The following is a 27,744-nucleotide window of genomic DNA, read 5'->3' as shown; positions in this document are numbered from 1 at the left end:
TATTGGATGGATTTATCTATTTCCTACATTAAGGTACTATAAAACAGTACATCTCTAGAATATTGTAGAAAGAATAGTGATACAACAGTCTAAATGTACAAAGTTGAAGCAGAACAGACATTTCCAGGGAAAAATAAGAATAAGAATATTATTTACAAGTAGGAAACGCTGACTCTTCCCTTCCAAAGAGGTCAAACCCGAAGATGAACCAGAAGACGTCACTCTGCCTTCAGCAGCAACTCAACACATTTGAGTCAATTTGAGGAAATACAACTTTAAACGATCAATAACAAAGTCGTAGCGTTCTGATACTTGCGTCAGATATGAAGCATGTTCATGGGATCAATAATTGAGTTGAGTGTTTGGATCATAGTTCAGAATGTTGATTTACTTTTATACAATCTACTTTTGTATCTCATAAGTTTTATTTAAGTAAATAAAAAATGTGACATCATAATTTCCTGTGTGTATTTCTTGCTCTGGCCGTAACGAGCCTCCGTAGCTGCATCTTTAAAGTGGTTTTCAGTCATTTTACAACAAAAGTAATGCCCTCATCATCGCTGCTTCCTGCAACAATGTTAGAAAAGGATTAATAAGAAATACATGACTATGAATGTAACATTAATATTCAATACTTTTAAATATGTAACCACAGTATTCAATATGTTATGGCGTCCGTGTGGAGCCAACAGATTAATGAATTTTAATTGTGTGTTCTGAACTTTGCAGAGAAAATCACAGAATTTCAATTTAACACATATTTCACACAATTCTTCCACTATATTACGTCACATTAGCAGGTTTTAGTAGGTTTCCGACAGCTCTGTTCAGTTAACAGTTTGTCAAAAATAATATTACAGTTTTTTATTAGCCACTGGCCATGAAGACATTTTAAATAAGGTATGCTGTTGAAACATATGAGAGGAAAAACTTTAAATCCAATGAATATTAATAAAAATGTTTTGAGAGAATTCCTCTTTATAATGAGAAAAATGCTCAAAAAGGCACATCAAACAAACTCTTTTTAAAGGACAACAGTCATTGATGAATATGTGGTTTTCCCCCCAAAAGTATTTAGTGCGTACTTGGTGTTGATCCTAAATGTTGAGAATAATACAAAAGATATATTCTGATGTCGCCACATTGTACATTCAGCAGCTTTTGGTTTAAAACAAAAACCTTCAGAAGTCGCGTTCGTCCCGTTGTTGTTGTTGTTGTTGTCGGGAGCATCTGGACATGTTGTGTCTTCCTGCATCAAAAAGTGCCTGAACGTCCACTCATACATGAGTCAGCTGTCAATCAATCAATCAATCAATCCACAGTGCTGAGTCTTTGGTTTGAACTGGTCCGCTCTGCCAGCGTCTGGAGATCCAGTCCTTCAAAATAAGAAATCCTCCAGGCAGAGCGAACAAAGTACCTTTAGATAGTTTAAGAGAGGATTCAGGTCCTAGACATATTTTTTGGGGTCCTGTGATGACATCACCGGTGCTGCTCCTCTTCTGATTGGCCGGAGGTGTGTCCTATGACGACGCCACAGGTGCGGGTCCGTCGCTGTGCTCCAGGTGGTGATGGTGGTGCAGCTCTGCTTTGCAGCGGAGCGACGTGACGGCAGGCGGCTCCTCGTCACCTGAGAGACACGGTGGACAGGTGTGAGACAGGGCGGACAGGTGTGAGACAGGGCGGACAGGTGTGAGACAGGGCGGACAGGTGTGAGACACGGCGGACAGGTGTGAGACACGGCGGACAGGTGTGAGACAGGGTGGACAGGTGTGAGACACGGCGGACAGGTGTGAGACAGGGTGGACAGGTGTGAGACACGGCGGACAGGTGTGAGACACGGTGGACAGGTGTGAGCGACTTCACTTATTATCGCCACTTATATATTTATATAAGTATATATATTTATTGTATATATTGTGCATTTTTATATTTAATATTAATATTCGTATGTCCAATGTGCACACACATTTTGGTGAGTATAAAAGGGGTAAAAAACACAGCCAGCCTTACCCAGCCCAGAAGAAGATGACTCGCTGTCTGCCAGGGATGAGGAGTCAGCCTGGTCATGTGACAGTCCATCCATCAGGGGAATGGAGAGCTCCGAGGAAGGGACAGACGAATCATAGATGCCCGAATCGCGAGGGGGCGGGGCCTCCGGAGGGGAACGATGGCCTTCTTCGGCCTGAGTGAGGAGAGGACACACAACATCCTGGAGGATGGAGGGAGCAGAGGAGGAGGAGGAAGAGGAGGAGGAGGAGGAGGATTCTTCAGGTGACAGTCCAGATAATCCAGAAGTGGACCTGAAGGAGCAGAAAAGCAGAGTGCTCTCATGTTATCTGCTGTGGAGTCCAAACTATTTTCATTCTACCAGCATGTGATGATGCTAGTGTGTGAGTGCTAATGTTAGCTCAACTAACACTTAAAGGTCTAGTGTGTGGGATTTGGCGACATCTAGCAGCAAGGTTGCAAATTGCAACCAACTGAAACCAACCGGGATACGCTTGGCACACGCTGACGCAAAAACGTTAAAATGCAAAAGGTTATCCAGAGCAAGTAGTTGTAAGAGTAGCATAGGAAGTGGAATGATTAATGTACCAACAGGTATGCGAGTATTGCATCAAGATACACCTGTAAATAATATCCTTTAAAGACCAAAATATAATTGTAGCTTTAGGAAAACAATGATAAAACCACAGCCATGTTACATCTTTCTTTACCTTGAAGTGGCTCCCAGCATGGACAGAGAGCAGTGTGGCAGACCTGGACTGGGACAGGGATCCGGACTGGGACTAGGACTGTGGCCTAGGTTCAGACTGGGACTGGATCCGGGGGCAAGCATGAGCATGTTCCTCCTCGGCCCCTCCAGGGGCGGCGTGTTCACCACCACCTCATTCAGCACCAAGCCGGAGTCGAACCTCTGCACAGGCTGAGACGAGGAGGAGGGGCAGGGAGTCTTTGGAGGAGGGCTTGGAACCCGGACAGCAGGGACCGGAGGATGCTTGGAGGAGGAGGAGGCTGAGGAACCTTCTGAAGGAGGAGAAAGCTGCTTCTCAAACCAGTCGGGGTTCTGGCTGATGTGCTGGTGCATGTTGCAGATGGAGACGTAGAGCGAGCGTCCGGATCGGCTCCTGAAGTAGTTCCTCCTGGAGACGTTGAGAGGCTGCGACTCGCGATCAGCCAAACTGGACTGACTGGAGTGGAGCCGACTGAAGAGCTGAGGCAGCTGGTCCATCAACTTAAACCTGCACACAGGAGATAACATGTGTGATGCAGGGTTTACAGACACACACGAAGGACTCGACTAATGTCAAAATTAAACAGTTTTTCTGCTTCAGTACGATGTAGAGAAAATATGTGAGATGTAATACACTTGTTAAACGATGTGATGCTGATTTAAGATGCAAATGTAAATGTAAAGGTTTGATTTGTTTCTTTATTACACCGAAGCAGAGAGCACATTTGCTGGAAGGGTTGCCAAATGTTGGAGACAGTAGTCACTTTTTGACCGCAGGAACTTTCTGCAGGAACTAGGAACCTTTTGAAGAACTCGTATGCTTTTTCGACTGCAGGAACCAGGGTCTAAATTAAGTTCTGGAGCATTTTATCCCCCAAAAAAGACCCAAATAAAGGAACTTTCAGGGTGAGGTTTGCAGGGATCACTGCTGCTGATTGGTCAAACACACACACAGCGCAGCGTGAATCCAGTTATTGAATCTGAGTCCTTTCAAATAACATTTAGCTTTTTAATATTTGTAAGTGACTCTAAAGATTGTCTGAGAAGTCAGAAACAGTTTTGCATATTAACATGTGACATATGTCTGACACTTTAAAAACAGCTGTACCTTTTGTTGTGTAAACACAACCATGTGCCAATCCTCTATCCGGCCCTCAACCAGAAAACAGCCAAGTTTCATTTTAGCCTTTTTAGGAATTTGGTAAGTTATATAAGGAATTAACATTAACTTGCTACATCTGATATAATCTAAAATGTGGAGCTAAAAGATCTCAAAGAGTCCTCAAGCTCCTAAATGTAAGCAGCATCGAAAACACAATCCTATTTAATTCCCAGTAAAAAACGCAACATCTAGGTATTGTGTGTCTTGTCTAAAATTCCATAACTCAGAATTCACGCTTCTCAAACACTTGAATATCTAAATATCTCATATTTTTGCTGTAATATTCTTAATAACGTTGTCACAAACAGTGTCGGGCTGTTGTTGTTTCTGAAGGTGTTTCTGTTATTTTGTCCAGCGTGTTGTTGTTGTTGTTTACCTGGGAGCCAGACTCAACATGGTGGGGATGTCATTTTCTGTGGAATAGTCAAAATAAACCGTCATGTAGCGGTTCAGCTCCTGAGCTCCGCCCCCCTCGCTCTGCTTCGCCAGCCGAAGCTTCTCGGCGATCATGGCCACGCCCACAATGAACAGGTCACCGCCTGATCCACCAATCGGAGAGCTGCTGCTGCTGCCACTACGGCGACTGACTGGCGTCTTCCCTCTGCGACTCTTCTTCTCTATGTAGTAGCTGCAGGAAGAGAAACGAGCCGGTTAGAAGAGAAAACAATACAAAGTAAAAGAGGTAAGATGAGACGTTGATTCAACTACTTTATGTCTTAGTTTAGATTCAATACTGGGTCAGATCTATCAAAACACACAATCACTTTTGACTTCTTATGGTAAATATTAATGTTTATTTGGGGGCTATTTACTACAAGTGTTGTAGTACCACCTAGTGGTCAAAGGAACTGCAGCTTTGACAGAGAAAGAGAGAGAGAGAGAGAGAGAGAGAGAGAGAGAGAGACAGAGAGAGAGAGAGTACCGTAGTCCTCTGGAACAGACGGTGATGATGAAGTTGGCTTCGTCCAGCTGTCTGCTGAGCCACGACATCTGACCCTCTCTGCACATCTCCAGATGTTCCCACAGGTCCAACACCACCTGAGCACCAGTGAACAACGACTCAACGACCAAACCCACTTTAACATTTTACCACCTTCATCCAGACATCACGTGGTTTCTGTCTCACCTCACAGCTGCAGAAGTCCTGCAGGAAGTAGGCGAAGCTCTGGATGACGGCGATGTGTTTGGCACAGTCTCGGTTGGAGTAACAGATGAAGACTTTGGGGCGGGGCCACGGCCGCTCCGCGTTCAACGCCGCGCTGTGATTGGACGACTCGCTGCTCTCCTCGTCCAGCTGGCTGTAGATGTTTTCTGAGAGGAGGGGAGACAAAATGTATGAGAATAACGTTACATCTTTCCTCTCTGAATGCACCAACAGTCCCAACTCAACAACCAGCAGTGAAGGAAGTATTCAGATCCTTCACTGAAGTAGAAGTACTAATACCACACTGGGAAAATACTCCATTACACATAAAAGTCCTGCATCAAAACTTCCCTCAAGTAAAAGTATGCAAATAACTATGAAAAGTAAAAGTTTTACTATCATATATGATGTTTCTGGTTTTGACGTCAACTCAGTACTTATTTAAAAAATGTACAGTATATTTTCTTATTATTACTAATATATATATACTGTATTTATTTTCTCTTTTCTGTATGTAGATGGTTCTTATCCTGCCACTCTATCATTTTATTTAAATATCACATCAGTGCCTATTACTATTATTTTCTTATTACTAATTCTACATGCAAAAGTGTAAAAAACATGAAAATAATCTTGAATACACAAGTCTATTGTACTGTATTGTATTAAAAGTTATAGCTCGATAAAAAATATTTGATGTAAAAGAAGTAGCATGAAATGGAAATACTCAAGTACAGAACAACGGAGTGGTACTTAAGTACAGTACTTGAGTAAAAGTACTTTGTCACGTTCCACCATGACGTGTGATTTATAGGAAGTGACTTAAAAACGAGCAATATCACCAACAACTAGCGCTCTCACCTTGCTGTTTCTTGCGACACATGACAGTGAAGAGAGTGGCGAAGGCAGACATGATGACCAGAGGCACCGTGATGGCCATGGCCCGGATAGGCCCCGCCCAGGTGGAGAGGACTGGAGATGAAAACAAACGCACCCGTCATGAGACAAAAAGAGTCAGGTAACTAAGTCCCAGTGAAATGGAAGTTAGAGCGTCTTTAGGTTCTGTACTGTGACACACTGAATATTTGAGCCGTGTGAAGTTAAAAGAGGGATTTAAATCAAATCCTTCTCATTTGATTGGTAAAGTAGGCGGGCTTAAAGTGTAGCTACAGAGGTCTGTGGCTCCACACACACTCCTCCCTTATCACTAAAAGTGACAGATTGAATGATGGATGGATGTCATGATATTATTGGTCGAATTTGGTCGGTCCTAGCTTACGTAAGCACACGTCATATTTAATTCTCCAGCAGGAAACGATGATGTAAAGATTTTGATGTAAAAATACAAAGAAAGATTTCTTTTGCATATATTGTTAAATAGGTGCCCAATAGGACCAGGGGTTTGATCTAAAAGGGTTATAAAGGAATTTTCTTGATTACATTTCAATTTTAAAGCAACACTATGTAACTATATGACAACTATGTAACAATTAAAGGATAAACAAAAAGTTTAGGAGGATCATAAAGTCATTGAAATGGATAAGTAATGTCTATTATACTTATAAACAGACCAGTTAAAGCTGTCGCTGTAAAACCACTGACTGTAATTACTGACTGTAATTTGTAATCAAAGAACTTCCTGTCGCCCTGTAGAGAATGCAGCAGTCAGTACAGCTTCTCCTGATGCAAACTCTGCAGCTCTGTGTGTGTGTGTGTGTGTGTGTGTGTGTGTGTGTGTGTGTGTGTGTGTGTGTGTGTGTGTCTCTCACCCTGGCTGACGTGGTACTGACTTTGCCTCCTGGTTGTGTTACCGTCGTCTCTCAGCTGACAGTGGAAAGAGGAAAAGTTGTGAAAGAAGGGAAGGAAACAAAAGAGAGAAATATTATAAATTGATTGTACAACCACTTAGATATGAATTTGAGATTTTGGGGGTTTTAAACAATTTGAGTGTTTTGCATTTAAATCCATGTATAAAGGTGAAGAGGTAGAATCCAGTAGAACCCAGTTTAACCAGTTCAGAACTGGTGTGATGTGTAAATGAAGCTCGGCCCTGCACTGCGTTCATGTACCTCGATAGTGTAGGTCCCTGGAGTGACGTCCTGGAGGATGCATGTAGTTCTGTGCTGGTTCACATCCTAAAAAATGGACAAACAAAAAAACTATTTAAAACTCAGCTACGCCCGCAGTGGGCGACCAACAGGTATAATATTGTTTGAATGACGTCCATCTTCCTTTCAATGAGCAAACACATAAAACCTAAATCTCCACTCTCCTCCGCTAATCACAGGGGTCGAGGGATGGTGGTCAATCCTCAGATCCTCCCTGATTTTCCAGGACATGTTCCTCTCTGTGGAAGTCTGATTTACATACCTAAATGTACGATTTAAAGGCTAAAGTCGATTACTCGCTGCCCCTTTACTAGTAATATTAAGTGGAGTCTTTAACAAGGCTGATAACATCCACTGTGAGCTACCGCTACAGAAGTTAAATGGATCATAACATGACGTGATATGTTTAACAATGCAGCATTGTGTTAGAAGAGACAATGCTAGCAAAGTAAAAAAGTACAGTTAGCCAGTATTTAGCCGGTGTTTTTGGGCTCCCATTCATTGTTTTGACCCCGTCTTCCCATTCATTCAACTCAGACATTTGAAGCCATTGCTCCGAGCCAGAGTTGAATCGCAAATCTTAACAAGCTAGCAAGTATGTTAGATTTAGCATCTAATAAAAACACGCTAACCAATTCAACATTATTCAACCGTTTGAAAGAAGTTGGGAAGAAAGCAACGTTTTGTCAAGTCCTCCAACCTGCATGTGCTACCATGTGACATGGGGGGGGGGGGGGGGGTGTTCACAGCGTTACAAGATCACAGAAATAATCTTGTCCATAAACTACCATTTGACATTAATATGATCCTGAACTTAACTTTCAGTGTTATCTGCTCCGATAGAAAGCCAAGAGTTCATTCTGAGCTAAAGCTAAATAGGAGAATGTTGAAATCATTTTCCAGGACAACACAAGATTTTCCAGGATATTTCATATTTTTCCATCTGCTTCTAAAATAATCTGTAACAGCGTCTGAAACTCTCGTTTCTGACGGTAGAAGTCAGAAAGACTTTCCAAACCTGACGGTACTCACTGGTTTGCAGCGCTGCTGTCTGAAGGGTCCGACCTGCCTCAGCTTGTAGTACAGGAAGTAGAAGTGGAAGCCGAAGGAGGCCGGCGCCTGGTCGAACGCCACGTGGAGGTTCGATCCCAGCTGGGACACGCTCAGGGTCTTTGGCTTCCAGACTGCACAGACAGAAACAAATAAATCAACCTCCACTCTCTTGGACATGTGCGGTTTACACGTTCATAATGGAATTGGCAGCACAAAAGTATAAATGAAATGTTTTTATTACCATAAAAAGTACATTTGATCATATAATTAATAAGAAGCCTCCCTGGTTTCTGATGTCTTCCTGTTTTTAATTTGCTTATAATCCATCTTTCTCCATGTTTACTTGTTGTCTTGATGAATTCAGTATAATTCAGCTTCTCTTTTTAACAATAATACTGTTTTCAGCAACTAATTATGTGTTAAGCGACTATCAAACTCAACACTTCCTTCAAAGATGGGTTTTAATGTGAAACATGTGCACCAGAAACATAATATACAAATTAATATATCAAATGACAACAAGCTTCTTCATGGTGCTGATTGGATTCAATTCTTTTTGTAAATTTAGAATTAAAATAAGTTTGTGGAAAGCTTTAACTTACATGTAATTACTCTTAAAACAAGACATTTAAACCCTGGACTAACATGTGGCTCTGGTTATGACGACGACACGGAGTAACTTACATGGTTTGCAAACCAGGTTGTCTGATCCCAGGAGGACTTCACACGCTGTAGAATGAAAACACACACACACACACACACACACACACACACACACAGAAATGTTAGGCGGCGTGTCCCTGAATCTGATGGGACAGTCTTGACATTTTGGGCAAAACATGTGCACTTTATTTATATATTTTTTGATCTTCCCCAGACGGATATCAGTTTCATCTCTGTGTGTCCAGTGCAGAGATACGAAGGTCCAGGATGTGTTTAGCCTGAAGCTTTGATCACACTCTGGTACTGATGCAGATGTGGACAGCTGCAGACTTGCAACCGGAAAGCCGCCATCAAAATACAAAAATGCTGAGTCTGCCATGAATTGAATTTAACTTCATTTTATTTGCATAGCCCAATATCACATATCTTAAATTAGCCTGATAATGATGATAAGTGATAATGAGAGTAATAATATCAGTAGTTGTACCAATAATAGCAGAAGTAATAATTATAAAATTATACTACTAATAAGTTATGTTAACTACTATTAGTTTAAGCATTTTAATTAGTTAAAAGGCATCATTTTAGGTGGGCTAGCAGTTTCCCCCTGCCTCCAGTGTTTGTGCTAAGCTAAGCTAAACACGTGACTCTGTGGGTAAGATAAACGAGGAGTTCGCTGGACTCACAGTTGGTCCGGAGGAAGGACGGAGGGAAGAAGCTCTCGTTCATCAGAGTCGGGAAAGGAACGACACGAACCATGTAGTCGGTGTCAAAGGTCAAACCGCTGAACGGCTGGCTGCTCAGCTTCTGCATGAGAACAATGACAATAAATCAACAATGAATAACAGAGAAGAGTCAGAAAACAACAGTAAAACAGAGACATGAAGCCGTTTTGTTCATTGTGGAGAACATCGAAGGTCAGAGAAGGAAACAATGAGCAACAGTGTGCTTTTCATTATGATAACTTATGCTTCCTTTAGCAGCTTCGCCTCCTCCCTCCTTGCGTCTCTTCCTCACATCCTCATGTCTTAGCTCCTCCCAGCGAGGATGTGAGGCGAGACGCGAATGAGGGAAGTGAGGAGACACAATGAAAAGCACCCACATTGTTACCCATTCAGAGGAAATGAAGGAGACACCGAGTACTAACAGTCTTAAGAAGAATAAACAAGCAATAATTAAAAGTGCTGCACGGAAACATATTTGCTGCACATTAATTGACAATATTGTGACATAATGATTTGGATTTTGTCTGCGGTTTGATGTAGTCTGTGCAGGCTGAGTTGAAACTACAGTTCAGCAGACTGGCAGGGAAACACAAAGAGGGAAGTTCATACTAAACTGACTAAGTTCAAGTTAGGAACTTCCCGCTGGTATGTAGAGGAGGGAACTGTTTTCAGCCACCAATAACTCTTTCAACGTACGTTTGTCATGTGAGTTTTGTATTAGGACTTCTGAACTAGTCTAGATGTGAAGTGTCTGGGTCTCCTACCGTGTTCTTGTAGGAGCAGTTGAGCTGTCGAGGGTCTTTGAGGATGAGATGTTGACACTGTTTCCCTTCTGGATTCTTGTCCTCCAGATAAACTCTGAAGCCTTTAATGTGTTCGATTCCTGCAGAGACAAAGCAACAAGTTCAACGATCCACATCCGTACATCTCTACTTGTTTCCTTCCCTTTATTCCTCTTCTTTTATGTCCTCCTCTCCTATTCCCCATTCTGCCCTCCCTTCCTTGTTTCCTCTTATCGCCACCTTTTCTCTTTGTTCCCTTTTCTCCTTTCCTCTCCTCTCCATGGTTTCCTCCCCTTCACTCCCCTTGTTTCCTATCCTCTACTACTCTCGTCTCCTTTCTTAATTTTCTTTCCTTTCTCTCCCCTGTTCTCCTTTCTTTGCTTCCTTTCACTACCTTGTCTTCCGAACCTTGTTTCACTTCTTTTATTTCTTTCCTTTCTCAAATTTCCTTTCCTCATCTCCTCTCCTTGTTCACTTTCTTCGCCCTCCATGCCTCTCATATATTTCTTTCCTCTCCCCTTCTTTTGCTCTAGCTTCCTCTTATTATTCTCTTCTCTCCTATTCACCCCTTCTCTCCTTCCCTCATTGTTTCCTCTTATGTCCAACCTTCTTCTCCTTGCTCCCTCTCCTCCCCTCCACTCTTTGTTTCCTCTCCTTTTCTTGTTTCCTATCCATTTCCTCCCCTGTTCTCCTCTCTGTTTCCTTTCCCAGCCTTGTGTCCTTTCTTGTCCTTCGCTCTTCTTTTGTTTCCTTTCCTTCTTTCTTCGCTTTCAACTTCGTCCTCATCTCCTCTCCTTGTTCGCTTTCTTCTTCTCTGTGGTTCCTTTCCTTTCCTCCTCTCATTGTTTCCTTTCCTCTTCTTTTCCTATTGTTTCCTCCCCTCTTCACCCTTTTTCCTTATCTCCTACCCTCCTTGTTTCCTCTTATTCAATTCAATATATTTGTAAAACTTAAAACCACAAATCACAAATTTGCCTCAGCGGTCTTTACGATCTGTAAATGAATAGAGTTGAAATATTAAACATCGTGGATTAAATATTGTGTCCAGACATGAACTTTTCACAACTTTTCTTTTCTCCACCTTTCTTCCACTCTTTGTTTCCTCTCCTCTTCTTGTTTTCTTACTCCCCCCATCTCTTCTTCTTGTTTCCTTTTACCCCTCCTTTGAAAACACGTCTGTCTTGTAATTACACCTTTACATCCACAGGACATGTTTTTCTTATTAGCTCTGTGGGGAGTGGAGAGGGAGGGAGGGAGGGAGGGAGGGAGAGAGAGAAGGAGAGAGAGCAGTAGAACAGGTTTTTCTGTCTTGAGGCAGATTCCTGAACATGTCTCTCTCTCCGTCTCTCTCCTGCAGAGTCAAAGACAGACGAGGATGTTTTGCATATTAACGACAGCTGCAGTGTGACGACAGGTTTGTGCTCTTTTTCTTCAGTATAATTTCTGGTTGTGTTCACATGTTTCAACCTTGACTAAACACATTAGTTATCAGCCATTCTAGCCTTGTTGGTTGGTTGGTTCACCACAGACTGAAATATCAACACATTTTGTACAGCTCATGTCCCCTAAAGGATGAATCCTTTTGATTTGGGTGATCCCATATTTTCTTTTATTTAAAGTAACAAAAAATGACCATCACAGTTTCCCAGAGCCCACAGTTATAGCCTCAAATGTCTTCCTCGATCTGACCAGCAGTCCAGAAAACACCGACTCCTGATCGATTATCAAAATAGTTGCAGATTTATTTCCATAACAAAGTTGGTTTATGACCAAATAAATGTGGTCCTCCACACCACATAAGAGAGAGAGAGAGACAGAGAGAGAGACAAAGAGAGAGACAGAGAGAGAGGTTCACCTTACACTGAGCACACACACACACACACACACACACACACACACACACACACACACACACACACACACACACACACACACATTCCTTCATGGTCAAATCGTGGTATTGTAGTGTGAGATGTGATCCTCTCTCTTCTCCGGGCCTGATCAAAGGGACACACTCACACACTTACACACACACACTCACACACTCACTCACTCACTCACACACTCACACACTCTCACACACACACACACACACTCACACTCACACTCACAAACTCACACACACACACACACACACACACACACACACACACACACACACACACACACACACACACACACACACACACACACACACACACACACAGTTGGGTAATCTTACGGATTTGAGCACTTTGAAGGTTTTTTACTTTCCTGCTCCCTCACTTTCCTCTCCTCTTTCTAAATCTTTCCGTTGCGGAGAAGCAGGTAAACAGACAACGGACAGACAGGTTTAACAGACAGACAGGTACCTAGCGGACTGGCGGCCCAGTGGACGACCACGGCGGCCTGATCCTCACAGGCCAGGTGGCTGAAGGAGACGTTGGTGACCTCATGGATCACATGTTTCCCCAACGGGTAGTTCAACGAGCAGTCTGCAGAGATCAACAACAACACATCATTACCACATATTCTAACACATATTACTGCGTTACATGAAGACAGTCATTGAAGTCACACCACGGTGAAGATGGGGACATCATTACCTACTCCTATAGATGAGCTATATCAGCGTCTTCCTGTTCATTTCTCCAGAGGTGGAAGAAGTTTTACTTCAGTAAAAGTAGAAAAACTACTGTGTTGAAATCTCTGTAACAAGTAAAAGTCCTACATTCAAAGAAATCACTTATTAGCATCAAAATATACACATGGTATGAAAGTAAAAGTACTCATTATGCAGGATGGCCTATTTTAAAAATAATGTTTATTAAATAAAATAATACATGATTATTGCATTATAATTATTGATGCATTAATATGTAAATTACTTGAGTTTTGCAGCTGGTAAAGTTGGGGCTTATTCAATACTCTGAGTACCTTAAATTACAATAATACATAATAAGTTATTACTTGATTTGTATTTCATATTGACATTCAGTTAATAAGTGTAGTGGAGTAAAAAGTACAATATTTTCTTCTGAATTGTATTGAAGTAAAAGTATAAAATAGCAGAAAATGTAAATACTGAAGTAAAAGTACCTCAAAATTGTACTTACCTACAGTAAGTAAGAGCGGTAAAAGTTGTTGCAGTGAGAGTCACATAACTCAAGACTTAGTTAAGACTGGTGAAATTTGTATTTTTTTTTAATTTAGCAATTTTTTATGTAATGACAGCTAAAGTTATGCTTATCAAATAACAACAATTAGACAGGAAATAGGAAACATATTGTTAGCAGCAGCATCCTGCAAAGACCTGTCAATCATATTTTGATAAACCACACCCTTCACTCATTCAATCACCACGTGTGTACGCCTCCTCCTGTTCCCAACATGTGTCTTGTTTTATCTCACGAAGGACGAAGATGGAGGGGCAGGAAGAGGAGGAGGCAGGAAGAGGAGGAGGAGGAGGAGCAGCCAGCCATGAAACCGAGAGGGATCGGAGGAGAAAAGCCGGACTTAGGATGTAGAAAGAAAAGGGGCGGGAGCTCAGACACGACTGACTGCTCCCCTTTCCTCTTGCCGAGAGGATTGAGGTGAGGAAGAGGAGGAGGAAGAGGAAAGGAGCTTAAAAAGGGATGGAGATGACTGGGAGGAAGTTAGGAGAGCATGGGATGCGACACGAGTCACTGCTCCTCTTCCTCAAAGAGGGGTCATGTTCAGGGCTAAAGAGGAAGGTCACGGCTCGTCGCTCCTCTTCCTCCTCCATCATAAAGCTTCTCTATGGGATATAAAGGTTGCCGCTTGTGCCTCCTCTTCCTCCTTTCTTCCTCCTTTTTGTATTAAGATCGTCTATAAAAGACAAAAGGAGAGGAGTAAGAGGAATAGTAAACCCTTCATCTCCCTGCTCCTCTTCCTCCTTTAAGTTTAAGAAGCAAAAGGAGGAGATGGAGGTGGTAGACCTAACACACTCTTCGTCCTTTTCTCCTCTTCCTCCTGCTCCTCCTCAGAGCTCTCAAGAGATGAATCAGAGAAGGAAGAGGATGTTAGAGAAGTTCTTCTTCTTCTTCAAAATTTGAAGCTCTCTGATTGGATGTTTCTCTTTGAAAAGGCACCTGATGTTATTTTACATTTTCCTGGACTATTCTTATCGTCAATTCATTTTAAGACCAAAACCAACAGCAGGTCATTCCATCCGTCACTAATTTCAGCTCCAACCCTATTGGTTTGTACTAAAGATGTAAAAAAAGACTCAGTCTTTTACTAAAACAGCTGGTCGCTGTAGTTTTTAGCAACCGTTACTCTATAAGGAGGAAATAGTGTATTTGTTGGGGACTATTTTCAGTGGCGGATTAATCGACATTTGGTGCTCTGGTGAGTATTTGTGGCTGCAGGACGGTGTGTGTGTGATTGAGTCAAAATAAACAACAGTGTGTGTGTTCATGGTGATGAAGAAACATGTCACCCAGTGCAACAGTGAGGCTCATTAATGTGTTTTTAATAGTTTCTGGACAACGTTGTTGGTTTTGGTCCTTTTATATTAATTGTTAACAATAAGACAAACATAAAATATCACCAAACTTAGGTGTTAACGCCACTACTTTGCTTATTTCATCAGCTTCCATTAGTGGCCTCCTGCAGGTCAAAGGTCCCCCTGATTTATATTCTCCATGACATCGCCGCAAACAGAGTGAGAGAGAAGAAGAAGCTTCTGACTTTCCTACATCCTCCAAAAGCTGGAGGTTCAGAGGAACGGAAGCAGTGAGGTGTGTCAGTCCCTCAACATACACACACACACACACACACACACACACACACTTACAATGAGCTGGTTGTGATTGTCATGGTAAAACACCTCAGTGCTTCACTTTGGCTTTAAGTGTGTGGGTTTCCACATTTTTCTCTGTTCTTAAGAACAGGATGCGTTGTGATTATAAAAGTCACATGACCTCGTGACCCCTGACCTGCACATTATTGGTGACCTACCTAATATCTATGAAGATTAAGATTTTTCGTGGAAGCAGCGAAAATAACTGAATAGCAATGACGATGAGCTGTATTTAAAAGGAATAGTTTGTCATTCGTGGGAAAAGAAGAAGAGTTTGATGAGAAACTTTGTTCCACTTTCGTATGAAGCTACAGCCAGGTTATGGTTAGCTTAGCTTAGCATAGACACTGGAAACAAAGGGAAACCGCTAGCCTGTCTCCGACCAAAGGGAAGGGATGGGAATCTTTGGGAATTTCACGACTGGGTTTGATTCCAATTTCATTCCAGTCAGTCAAGACAAATATCTTTTTGTTTTTTGGACTTTTGTTCGAACAAAACAGAAACCTGAAGACATCACTTTCTGCTTCTGGAAGTTGTGATGGGTATTTTTGACATTTAAACAATAATGAAAATCATTGTTAGATGCTCATAAAATGTGCAAATAATCAAAAATGAAGTCCTGAATGTAATATTCCAAGAAAATAATTGAACCTATTGATTATTATCACTTACATTTTAACACTTACTAAATTTTGTTCAGATTTTTCTGTTTTTAGGAAGAAAACTTCTTTAAAATAGTTAACTTGCAGTCTGATGAAGGGATTGCTTCTGTAAAAAGTAAAAAGACACACACTCTGTCTCCACACACACACACACACACACACACACACACACACTCTGTCCACACACACGCACACACACACACACACACACACACACACACACACACACACTCTGTCTCCACACACACACACACACACACACTCTGTCCACACACAAAGAGTGATCTGAAAGTGCTTCTCGCTCATGGTCACGGACAAAGGCAGGAGGCAGGGATCGGCTACGGCTCAGGAACTTGACTTTTAGAGAGAAAAGAACAAAAGACGAAGAGGAAGAGGAAGAGGAAGAGGAGGAGGAGGAGGAGGAGGAGGATGGTTGAGGATGAGGAAAAGGCTGGAGATGTAGGGAGCTTCAGATCTTCCTGATTGGTAACATGATGGAAAGTAAAAAATAATCTTAGGCTGCAATTTACCCTCAGAAGAAGGTCTGCGTGAAGATATGGTTTGATGGTAAAATATTAGGTTGCTGGGAATAGAGCCATCATCCGGGTAGTTGGCCAAAGTAAAAAGGTTGTTGGGAACATCTGTGTATTTAAAATTAACCAAAGACATTATCCAGATTTACAGAAGTAGAGATGAACTCACTGTCAGCTCTGAAGGTGACGGCCAACCTGCGACTTCCATCTGCACCAGACTGAACCTGAGTGAGTGAGAGAGAGAGAGAGAGAGAGAGAGAGAGAGAGAGAGAGAGAGAGAGAGAGAGAGAGAGAGAGAGAGAGAGAACCACAACATCAAAAACAAGCCTCCAACAGAACTCTCAACGTTTCCTGTGTGTTCGATTATTTAGGCAATAGTGTTCCATAATAATATTACAGCTTCTCTACATATTGATACTGAATGTTGGAGCCTTTTCAATGGTGACCAATGAGAGGAGCTTCTAGGCCAAAACTGACTAAAATAGCTGGTTTGGATATCGGTGACAATGGGGCCGATCTATTCAATTAAATTCGATGTTTGTATGCTATACACATTATGTAATAGGCATATCTGACATAAAGTTTTGGATTGTTGGCAATTTTTGGTTACAACAGAGGACTAAGAGCCTAGTATTGGAATAAACGTTTAGAATAAGCACCAAAGCACAGCCGCTAGCTTGTTGCTAACAGGTGCTCCTCTCTAACTGACTGGAGTAGGAACGACAACATGTAACTTCAGTCCCTACTAATGCAAGTAACTGGAAATCTTCCAGAAACATCTCCTGGATTTGGTATTTCTGGAGTAAAAGTTGTCACCAAAAAACAACAAAGAAGCTACTGGAGCTCTTTGCTTCTACCGGATATCCGTCCCAGCTCCACCCAGCAGCTTTGATATTTAAAATGAAAGACAGCAGATACAGAGACACAAGATGAGTATAGTGGCATAAAGCTGAGGTGTGAACATCGACTCTGAGCTACAGTTACCCAGAATCCCTTTCACTGTGTCCCGACACAAAGACATGGAGTCTCATGAGGTGTGTTTCAGCAGAGCAGCTTTACAGCTTTGACCTTGTTTTCATGTTGCCACACACACACACACACACACACACACACACACACACACACACGTTACAGAGGTGTCAGACTGTGGTCTCACACAACAACCACAGACACACACACCTGAAACCAATCAGACAGACTCCCCACTGAGTGTGTGTGTGTTATAGAAAGTGTGCCGTGCTTATTAGCAGTCACTGTAGCCCGACAACCCATCCACACACACACACGTTTTTAATTATAAACTTGTGAAGACTCTTTGCCTGAACGCATTCCCCCGACCTTCAAAGACGCACCAACATGAACCCTAAATCCAGATCTTAACAATCAACAGCCTTTAGAAGAAGTGAGAATCAGACAAAAATGTCTTCAGCTTCCAAAAATGTCCTCAAAATGTCCCTTAGAAGGACAGAAATGCACTCGCACAGTTCGATCCGATCACATTCTTTTTCATGATATACGTTGCCTTCAGTTTGCCTCCACTGCTGACCTTTCACCTTTAGAGGTTTGCATGCTGCTGCATGCACAGATGTCCTGCTGGCAGCATGAAATGGGAGGCTAATTAAAATCAAGGAAAAGGTTTTCACCGACGGCACAAAAAGAAAGCACTTCCTGACTGGTTCCTGAGACACTACCGTGGATTTAAATGCAAAAACTAGTATGAACGCCTCGGCCAAACAGTCTAGTTGCAGTTTACATTCACGTCTGTCCAAAATGTCATCAGTTCATCATTTTATCCTATTAGACATTTGTGTGAAGTTGTCTCAATAAGCATATGAATTCTTGAGTTGAAAACACGACCACCTGATTGTATTCAGTTCATCCTTGAGACAAAGTGGACATCTGTGCAAAATGTTAAGAGATACGTCTCTGAGATATTGCATTCACGAGAACGATACGGACGGACGACCCAAAAAAGAAGAAAAATAATTGGTTGACATATTGTACTGATATTAAGGAAAATAGTGACACACAACAATAAAATAACAATAAAATAAAATTAATAATTTACCAAAGTTTCAACGTGAAAGTCTTCTTCGGGGTATCAGTACTTTAGTAAAATTGGTAAATTCTATAATAATTTTCTGTGCATAGTGGCTACGAGTGTACACTGGTGTTAGTTCCCTTCTCTCTCTCCTCACTTCAAGTACTGGTGAAATAATAAAAGTCCAGTTTGAGTAACAGATCAATGAGTTTGAAGACTGGTCAGACTCGAGAACACAGCATAGCGGTTTAAAAGACTGGGAGACGAGGGAACCGGAAGTGCTAAATTGCAGACTCATTCCTGGGTTTTAGGACTCATTCCTGCACCACGCTATAGATCGTGGGCACAACAAAGCTCTATTGCAGTTATCGTTGGACTGGAGAAGTTTCAATACTACTTGGTACTTAACTGGGTCATTTGTACCGATACTAACCCTCACCACTGAACGAGCCACGAGCCAAAACTTTACTCTTTACAACTGACAATTTTTCAAACAGGCAGACAGAGAAAGACACTTTTCTTCCTTCCTGTCGCCAAGTGTTTCTGACTAGTACTAATTATTATCCTCCCTCCACACACACACACACACACACACACTAACACACACACACACACCCTGAGGCCTGAACAGACTGAGTCACATCAGAAAAACCACTGAAGAAAAGAAGTTAAAGAAAAGTAAAGAAAGAAGAAGAAAAGAGCAGTTTGTTATAATTAATTACAAAAAAAAAGATCTGAAAAGCAGCTGTTGGACTTCTGACACATTCTGAAGACACACTGAACGTTTGGGGAATGTCACAGACTCGACTCCTGAGCATGGTTCACTCTTTTTATGACTACAAAGAACCGAAGTACTACAAATCTATAAAACACAAGGAAAACCTGAACCCTGAAGGAAGCAGAATTTCCCTCGCGAATCCCCAAACACACACACACACACACACACTGAATCAGTTCTTGTGGTAATCAGGCGGCTGATTGCAGGCTCTTCTAGCTGCACATCAACAGCGATTAATCACATTGCTGGAGGCAAGGAAAGAGGGAAGGAGAGGAGAGGACACAAAGGGAGAAAAGAAAGGAGACCTGAAAGAAGAGAGGATGCAGAAAAAAGGGAGGATTCAGAATAGGGGGGGAAGTGAAATATGATGGGAGAAGTAATCACCAACCCTGCAGAGGAGGAAGGAAGTGAGGAAGAAGAGATGGAGGAATCTGATTAAACAGGAACTCCTTCAATTACAGCATTCAAGGTTCACGTAGCAGACTTCTCCTCTCCCTCATTTTGTTTGGGGCGACCAGACCAGTTCCAGATGTGGGACAGAGGACATGGTACACACACACACACACACACACAAGCTGACCTTTAATCAACAAACTGCTCATGAGGCAAGCTACAAACAGCTAGAACGGCTCTGTTTAGCGAACCAGGATTAGAGCTGAGTATTAAGCTTTCAAATCATATTTCAGTTGCTTTTATTTTTTTTAAAGTTGGAGTAAATATAGCCGATTGTGTTAAATGGACACATGATATCTTCTCATATTGATCTCAGTCCCCTGATTTAAATCACTGAATCGTATCGTGCCAGACTTTGTCACATCAGCTAGTAACGAATCGGGTTTCCAAAGAATCAATTATAGTTAACGAGTCATTTTGTAGCATTACCTGTCACTTAGCTCGCCAGACACTATTCACCAACAAACTCCACAAGTCGCAGAGTTTCCAGTAAAAATGATTTCATGAAGACGTTCAAATGTTGGACCACCTTTGTGGTCCAACAAAGCATGTTTTCATCCTTTAAAACTTGAGAATTGAGTTCAACTGCCACAAAGACGCCAACACTCACACTGTGCATGTGTGCATGTGTGTGTCTGTGTGTGATGTTGATGAGGGTCTTGTTCATGCAAAGGCCTCAAGGCAAAACGACCTCTTAATGTCTTCCTGTCTCTTACACACACACACACACACACACACACACTCGGCTACAAACACTACCATATGGCTGCACTGGAATATCTATGCGTGCGTGCGTGTGTGTATTTTGATAATGTTGACTATAGCCAGTACAACACCACGTCCATGGGGTCCAATCGGCTCGTAATCAAAACCCCGGGTCAAAGTTATATTCAGTCTAGTACGATCTTGTTGTATTGCTGCTGGTCTCAATACATCAATATGTGTCAATGCAAACTGATTAACAGCTCTGATCACAGGATGCATCACCATCATCATCATCACAGAAGAAGAGAGTCAAAGTGAAGATCTGTTCAGCCGGTGAGCCTGAAAACGCATCAACTCAAGAGACGTTGAGAGATTTCCAGTGTCAACACCGATTATTGTTATTATTATTATTAACTAGGAAATCCTAGAACTAACTACAACCAACTGCATTAGAATCACTGTTGTCATGTCAGAATGTTATAAATGCATAACATACAAATGTCCTTCATGTTCTATTAAAACATAACGACCTGCCGGTCATATCATTGATCAGTGGAAGTATAATAATCCAGTGATAAATATCAATAAACTGATAGCTATGAGGATGTGTGATGTTGCCCTGTTTGTGTGTCTCAGCAGATCAAATAAGATCAGAGTTAGTTTCTCTGATTATATTTTGCTGTTGATTAATCTGCTGCTGAATAAAAAAGAAATTAAATAATCACATCTGATCTCTGCAGCTCCAGCAGAGGAATAAGTCCACAGGAAGAAAAAGCTGGAAACAAAAGTGAGGTGCAACAATGCAAACTGTGTGTGTGTGTGTGTGTGTGTGGGTGTGTGTGCTCGGGGGCAGCCAACCAGAGACTTCCCACCACAGGAACAAAACCTGCAGCTTCCTCCTCCTGCATGACTGCTCCTCAATGACCCCCCACCCTCTCTTCTTCATCACCACAACTCCTCCTCCTCCTCCTCCTCCTCCTCCTCCTCCTCCTCCTCCTCCTCCCCCAGGAGGAGCTGCTCCTCTCCTGCTGTGATAGTTTGTCCTTTAAAAAGTCTCGTTACTTTGAACGGGCACAAACCAACATCGGTCACCAGCAGCAGCATGAATGTGAAATAAAGAAAACAGAGCATGTAGTCACGTGACCAGGACCTACAGTCACCAGCTGAGCCACATGACTGCGACCGAACAGACCACAAACATGCAACCCTCTTCTCAAGATATACGCCGAAAGTGACGTCTGCAATCAGCTGCTAATATTTACAAAACATACATTTAAAAAAGAAAAGAAGAAGAAAGGTGGACGAGATAAAGTCTCTACTATGACTGTTGTAGTTTTAGTAATATAGCAGCAATATAATGATGAAAAGAAGCTCAAATTCGTGAGTCTGAACTCACGCAGCTTGTTATGAACTTGATCAGATGTTTAAGGGGAGCTTTCAGTACTTGACAGGTTTTGATAGCCGGTGATACATTTTAAGCTCGTAGTAAAAAAGTATTGAGGTTCAACGACTCATTGCACTCATTTTGATTCCCTCATAAATAACAAACGTTTTGTATTTCACTCATACGTACAAGAATTTCGAATGAAATAGAGGAAAAGCTGATAACTGCAGCTTCCCGATTCAATATGTAGGAACTTTAACAAGCTGCTGGCACATCATCCTGCAAATAAACTACTTTTTCATGCACCAGTTTTGTGCAATGTGAGATAATAACTGCCCAATCCGACGCTAAACACAACACAGAACTTCCAGGCTTGTCAGCAACACGGGAGAGCCTGGATTATGACAAAAAATGTACAAACTATTGAGATTCACTTTACAAGTATTCTATGAAGCAACAAATGTGGACAAAAATATGGAGATAAAGACTCAAAACATCTGTCCTCTCTTAAGCGGACATACAGACGGTAGCTGAAATCGTTTTTCCTCTTTTATCGTTGGTGAAAGTCAAAGAGAGGTAAAAGAATTTCCTTGAGCCTCACACCATCTTTAACGTAGAAGACATATTTCCCCTGAGATGTTTTTTTGTAAGAGGTGAACTTCCAGCATCAATCCTTCACTTTACTGCCAGAATCGGTCGCCAGAAAAACTGTGAAAGCACACGTGTTTCATATCGGACGCCCACCCAGCCGTGACGTTTCGTACGGCTCTCTGATGCCAAAAACACACCGAAGCCCTGGAGGATGGTGGGATACGTGACATGGTTACAGCTCGGAAACGTGCTTTTAAAAAATAATAATGTTGGGAGGGTGAGAGAGAAAGAAGAAGATGAGGAATCCAGAGAAAGAGAGGAACGTCTTCCTCCGCTGAGACAGATGTGATGTCTTCAGCAGATGTGTTTAACCACAGAGAGTTTACGTGGACATAAATCATCTCTCATTCCGGCCTTCTGCAGGAACCTGATTTGAAACGTTTCCTTCATCAGGTTCAGGGATTTAAGTGAATTCTGGTTTTCAAACACACCCCAAAAAAATGAACATGTGCAGGACAAAGAGCAATGACAGTGGAAGCATAGACGGTGGTAAGATGGAAGAGAAGAGATCTCTACAGCCACGTTCAGACCGGAGAAAACGAAAACACAGCAAAGGGCAACTTCTTATGTGGGCTTGTTGTTTCAGGTACGAGTGAGACAATAAAGTCATTCCAGGACGGTTTGAGTCGTAGAAGCAGGAGTTTAACGGTTTATCAGACGGCAAAACAACATTTATAATATCATGAGGAAGGATTTTACAAGTCTGTCGAGTTATCAAACGATCATTTTATCTCCTGGAGCGACAATCACGAAGAAAGGAAAAAGAAAAGCGGTGTTTACGTCGGAAAGTAACCCACCAGAAATGTGTGCTTGAAATTATTTGATTGGCCGTTGCCGGTTGATGTCACTTTGTTTGCATTGAGGCAAAAGTTGAGCCTGGTTCAGCTTTTTAATTCCAGAGGGTCCAACATATTTATGAAATGACATGGACTGAACGTTGCTTGTTCATTTTCTTGCTAATGTTTAAAGGCGTTTGCTTTTCTACATCTCATTATGTTAAGGTAACACACTTCTATAGTACGAGGATGAATTGTAAAACCTAGAGAGGTTGTATTTAGGTTTTTTACCTCTCCTGCACAGTCTATGCTGTGTTACTCGATACTTTTATTTGTTTTTACCGCTTCCTTTGTGCTAAAACTAATCAACTAAACTAAGAGTCAGAGAACAGAAGAATCACATCTTTGAGTGTGTGGCAAAAGGAAATAAGTGACCTCAAAATGTCCCTCTTAAAACCTAGAACTAAAAAAGCTTGAACTTAAAAAAAACTCACGCTTACACTGAGATATGATGTCATGGGCACTAGTACGACAAAAAACGTCTACATTTTTGATTATTTTCATTATCAAATAAATCAATTCATCATCTTGTTTTGTCCAAACAACAGTCACTCAAAGATATAAACTTTACTATCAAACAAGAGAAGGAAAAGCAGCAAAACATCACAACAGAGAAACTAAAACAAGGACTGTTTAGCATTTTTGCTTGAAAAAAAAAAAAAAGATGGATAATCAATTAGAGATAACAGATAAAGTAATCTGCTCTGAAAGGTGTTCAGGGCCCTTTTTGAAACTTGAAGGCGACATGTAAAACTAGCAGAGCTTTTATGGGTCTCTCACACGCACACACACACACACACACACACACACACACACACACACACACACACACACACACACACACACACACACACACACACACACACACACACACACACACACACACACACACAGCTCTAATAACCTCACACCTGTAGAATAGCAGGTCCTCACACCCCCATCCAGCAGCCTTTGATGTGTGTTTCTGAAAAGAGAGGGGAAGCATGGGAAGGAGGGGGAGGTGGTGGTGGAGAGAGACAGAGTGTGTGTGTGTGTGTGTGTGTGTGTGTGTGTGTGTTTGGGGGTTGCAGGAAGGAATGTTTCAGCAGAGTAAACAGTGTGAAGCTTCCTGTAGAAAACACTTCAAAGCCAGAGAGAGGAAACCAGGATAACACACACACACACACACACACACACACACACACACACGGCATCAAAGGCAGGTAGGAGTCGTCTATCAACGCAGGTAAATTAAAACCTGTAGAGCACTCACACACACACACACACACACACACACACACACACACACACACACACACACACACACACACACAATCAGATACTTTCCTCACTCCCTTCAAAAACACAAAAATCTAAATCTTCATGTGACTTTCTTTAAGTTTTGTCTTTCAAACTGCTTCTGTCTCTAGAGCTGAAAAGATTTGTCGATTCAACCAACAGATCGACTATCGCCAACTATTCTGATCAACAGGAATGATCATGGACTCTTTATTAATATCGATTAACAGGAAAATGAATAGGTGCGTGTCAAATTTAAGTTTATAGAAGGTATTCATTAAATTGGGCAATAAATATGCTTACATTAACATAAATCAATGATAGAATGGGCAGCTGAAACTGTATATAAAAAAAGAATTAATAAATAATCAAATAATCAATAAAGCTAGAAAATCTGCAGATTAATCGATTATTGTCAATGATACTTGATTGTAAGAACGTTTTACAACGACACACAGGTGACCTCACCTGAGCTAAAAAAAATCTAATAATAAAGAAAGAAAAGAAAAGGTTACTAAAGTGACTACAGAATTACTCGATAGTAATTAATCTGTAACCATCTACTGGCAGCAACATCAAAATCATCATCTTGATAATCTGAAGTTTGGGCAAATTGACATTTTGGAGACAATCAGGACAAAGCAGCAAGAAGAAAAAGTTATTGATAACTGCTGCAATGTAAAATAAAAAAGATGGTTTGTATGGGAGTGAAAGAGTAAAGGACATCAAGTTAAAATATTGAGGTATCTGAAGACCTTTTGCCAAAATCTGATTAAAACGTCACTTTTTTTTTTCATTTAAGCTAAATTTGTTTTCAAAGTGCACATGAAAGTGGTACATTCATGGCCAGGAGCAGAGCAGCAGTGTGGAGGCGGTGCATCAGCTCATATTCCTGTTTTCCACATCAAATGTTTTTAACAGAACACACAAAAGGCAGGAAATCAGCTTTACTACCTGAAATCCCCCAAAGCCACACAACTCAAATTGAAAGAAGTGGAAGCTCTGTGTTTTTTTATCCATCTGAAATATTTGTAATTCAGCACCAAGTAAGTTATTAAACTATCATTTGCAAAAATAACTATCCACTTTGGCTGTTAAGAGTCATGGTTTTATCATAGGTATGTGCTCTTATATGCAAAATGCAACCAAACACATACCAGGCAGATACAGAAAAAGACTTCAAAAGGTAGGAAACGTCCAATTACCGTTTTCTTTAAAGGAGTTTGGTGTAAAGCAGAGAGTAGCAGGTCTACCTCTCCACAGGTAGGAGGCTAGTCTGACTTACCTTCTTCTCCTATTACACTTTAAACGAGTTGATATCTCAAAGTGTTTCCAAAGCCAATAAAACACATAAACATGAGGTTTGGGAGCCACTTTTAAATGCAGCATAGATCCAGTACTAAATATCAATATCAAACGTATTTTTGTAGAGTTTATCAGTCACATGCTGTCTTTTTGGGAGACAAATAGGTTATAAAATGTTATATTTTTAATGGAGTGAAGCCCTCTATGGTGGACTACATGTATACCGAATTTAGCAGGACAACCAGACTCATTCAGAAAAAGGCTTTAAGTCCGTTTTCTGGAATGTGGGAAGTTACAGTAGAGCGAGTGATCTTTAAATCAGCACTTTCTAAATTGGAGTTTGGTCACAAACGGTGCGTAAAAAAATGGGCCGAACCGGAGCTACAGGTAAGAAAGGTAACGTCGCGTGACTGACGCAACCTGTGGATTTAAGATTGTTTGAACAAAAGTATATCTTCAAACGTCACTTACAAGTTTAGATACACAAACTGCAACAGAGAGAGAAAACACAAACAGACGGAAACATCTCCGAAAACTGAACTTTGGACACTTATTGGAGACGACGCACCAGCAGCTTACATGTCGTTAAAACAACACTGTAAAAAGTGCACTTCTGCGGTTTACCTTGTAACCGCATCGCTCCTGGTTTGCTCTCTTGATGCCGGAGGTCGTAGATCCACAAGAGGAATAAAAAACCAGGAATAAACCGGAGAGAGTGATGAAGAAACTCCGAGGAGCCGCCATTCCTCCCTCAAGTCTGGAGAGACTGTGAGAGAGACTATTGAGAGAGAGGAGAGGGAAGGAGGCGCGCGTGTGTCTGTGGGTGTACGCGCGCGTGTGTTCGTGTGTTATCTATCTTTGTGAGGACAAGGTTGAATTTTGCAACCGTGAAGGTGTGAAGGTTTTATTCAGTCCTCACATCTTCACAAGTACTTTTTGAGGGTTAAACCGGTGGAAAGTCACTATAACACCGTTACACTGATGCTGTTTGTTTTGTTTGGTTAAATCTTTGCACTATTGTTTAGTTAGTTATTTTAAGATTATTCTATTTCATTGTATATATTGTGTATTTTTATATTTAATCTTTTTTACTCGGTTATTTTTATTGTATATATTGTGCATTTTATATTTGCGTTTTTTATTTTAATATTTCTTACTTACTATTTTTATTGCTTTACCTGTAGCCTACCATAAATGCTGCTGTAGCGAAAAAATGTCCCCTTGCGGGATTAATAAAGTAACTATCAATCTATCTATCTATCTAACTAACTAACTAAGTACATTTACTAAAGGCCTAAAGTTCAATTTTAAGTTACTTGTCCTTTACTTGACTATTTCAATGTTGGCCACTTTACACTTACTGCAATTTAGAGGTAAATATTGTAATTGTTTCAAAGTTTATTAGACATGAATTACTTTGCTGGTTTAGACTAACAATACAAAATATAGTTAACGAATAAATGATGATATATTATTATAAGTTAAGCTTCCCATCAGTATATAAAGTAATATAATATATAACACAATAATATGGTACACATTTGATATTGTTCTGAAATGGGCCAATCTGCAGAATGAGTACTTTTACTTTTTGTACTTTAAATATATTTCGATGCTAATGAGTATTTGTGGAGTGGAGTTTAAACAGGATTCATCCAGCTGTGGTGGAAAGTAGGCTAACAACTACTGATTACTGTACTTTTAACGAGGTAATTTGAACTTGAATACCTGAACTTTACACTTGTTCTTTACTGCATTTCATAGTGAAATATTGTACTTTTTAATAATTTACACTTCCTTAACTGATAATAAAACCAGACAAACGTATCAGAAGTGAACAAACATGTACATTTTTACATGTGTTGTTATCATGGTGTGTCTATAAATATATCTATGGTCTAAAACAAATAACTCAAAGACACACTGAATTATGATTTTCTTTT

At 41.0% G+C, this 27,744-nt stretch overlaps 1 protein-coding gene across 1 annotated transcript; it reads right to left on the bottom strand.

Annotated features, from left to right (window-relative positions):
* Positions 1–15: 15 nt before the first annotated feature.
* On the bottom strand, positions 16–26,545 carry il17rd (interleukin 17 receptor D). Its single transcript, XM_076095986.1, has 16 exons — positions 26,426–26,545; positions 16,540–16,594; positions 12,723–12,845; positions 10,354–10,472; positions 9,551–9,671; positions 8,886–8,930; positions 8,181–8,332; positions 7,110–7,175; positions 6,810–6,864; positions 5,902–6,012; positions 5,023–5,207; positions 4,819–4,934; positions 4,273–4,524; positions 2,718–3,242; positions 2,011–2,300; positions 16–1,627 (listed from the first exon to the last, which is right to left on the bottom strand). Exons 1-16 carry the CDS (start codon positions 26,543–26,545, stop codon positions 1,521–1,523), a joined length of 2,442 nt encoding a protein of 813 aa, XP_075952101.1. The 3' UTR covers positions 16–1,520.
* Positions 26,546–27,744: the final 1,199 nt, after the last annotated feature.

This window comes from Anarhichas minor, unplaced genomic scaffold (assembly GCF_050575085.1).
Source record: "Anarhichas minor isolate MPS153535 unplaced genomic scaffold, ASM5057508v1 ptg000021l, whole genome shotgun sequence".
NCBI classification, from domain to species: domain Eukaryota; kingdom Metazoa; phylum Chordata; class Actinopteri; order Perciformes; family Anarhichadidae; genus Anarhichas; species Anarhichas minor.
This window is presented reverse-complemented; position numbering and strand designations above follow the sequence as displayed.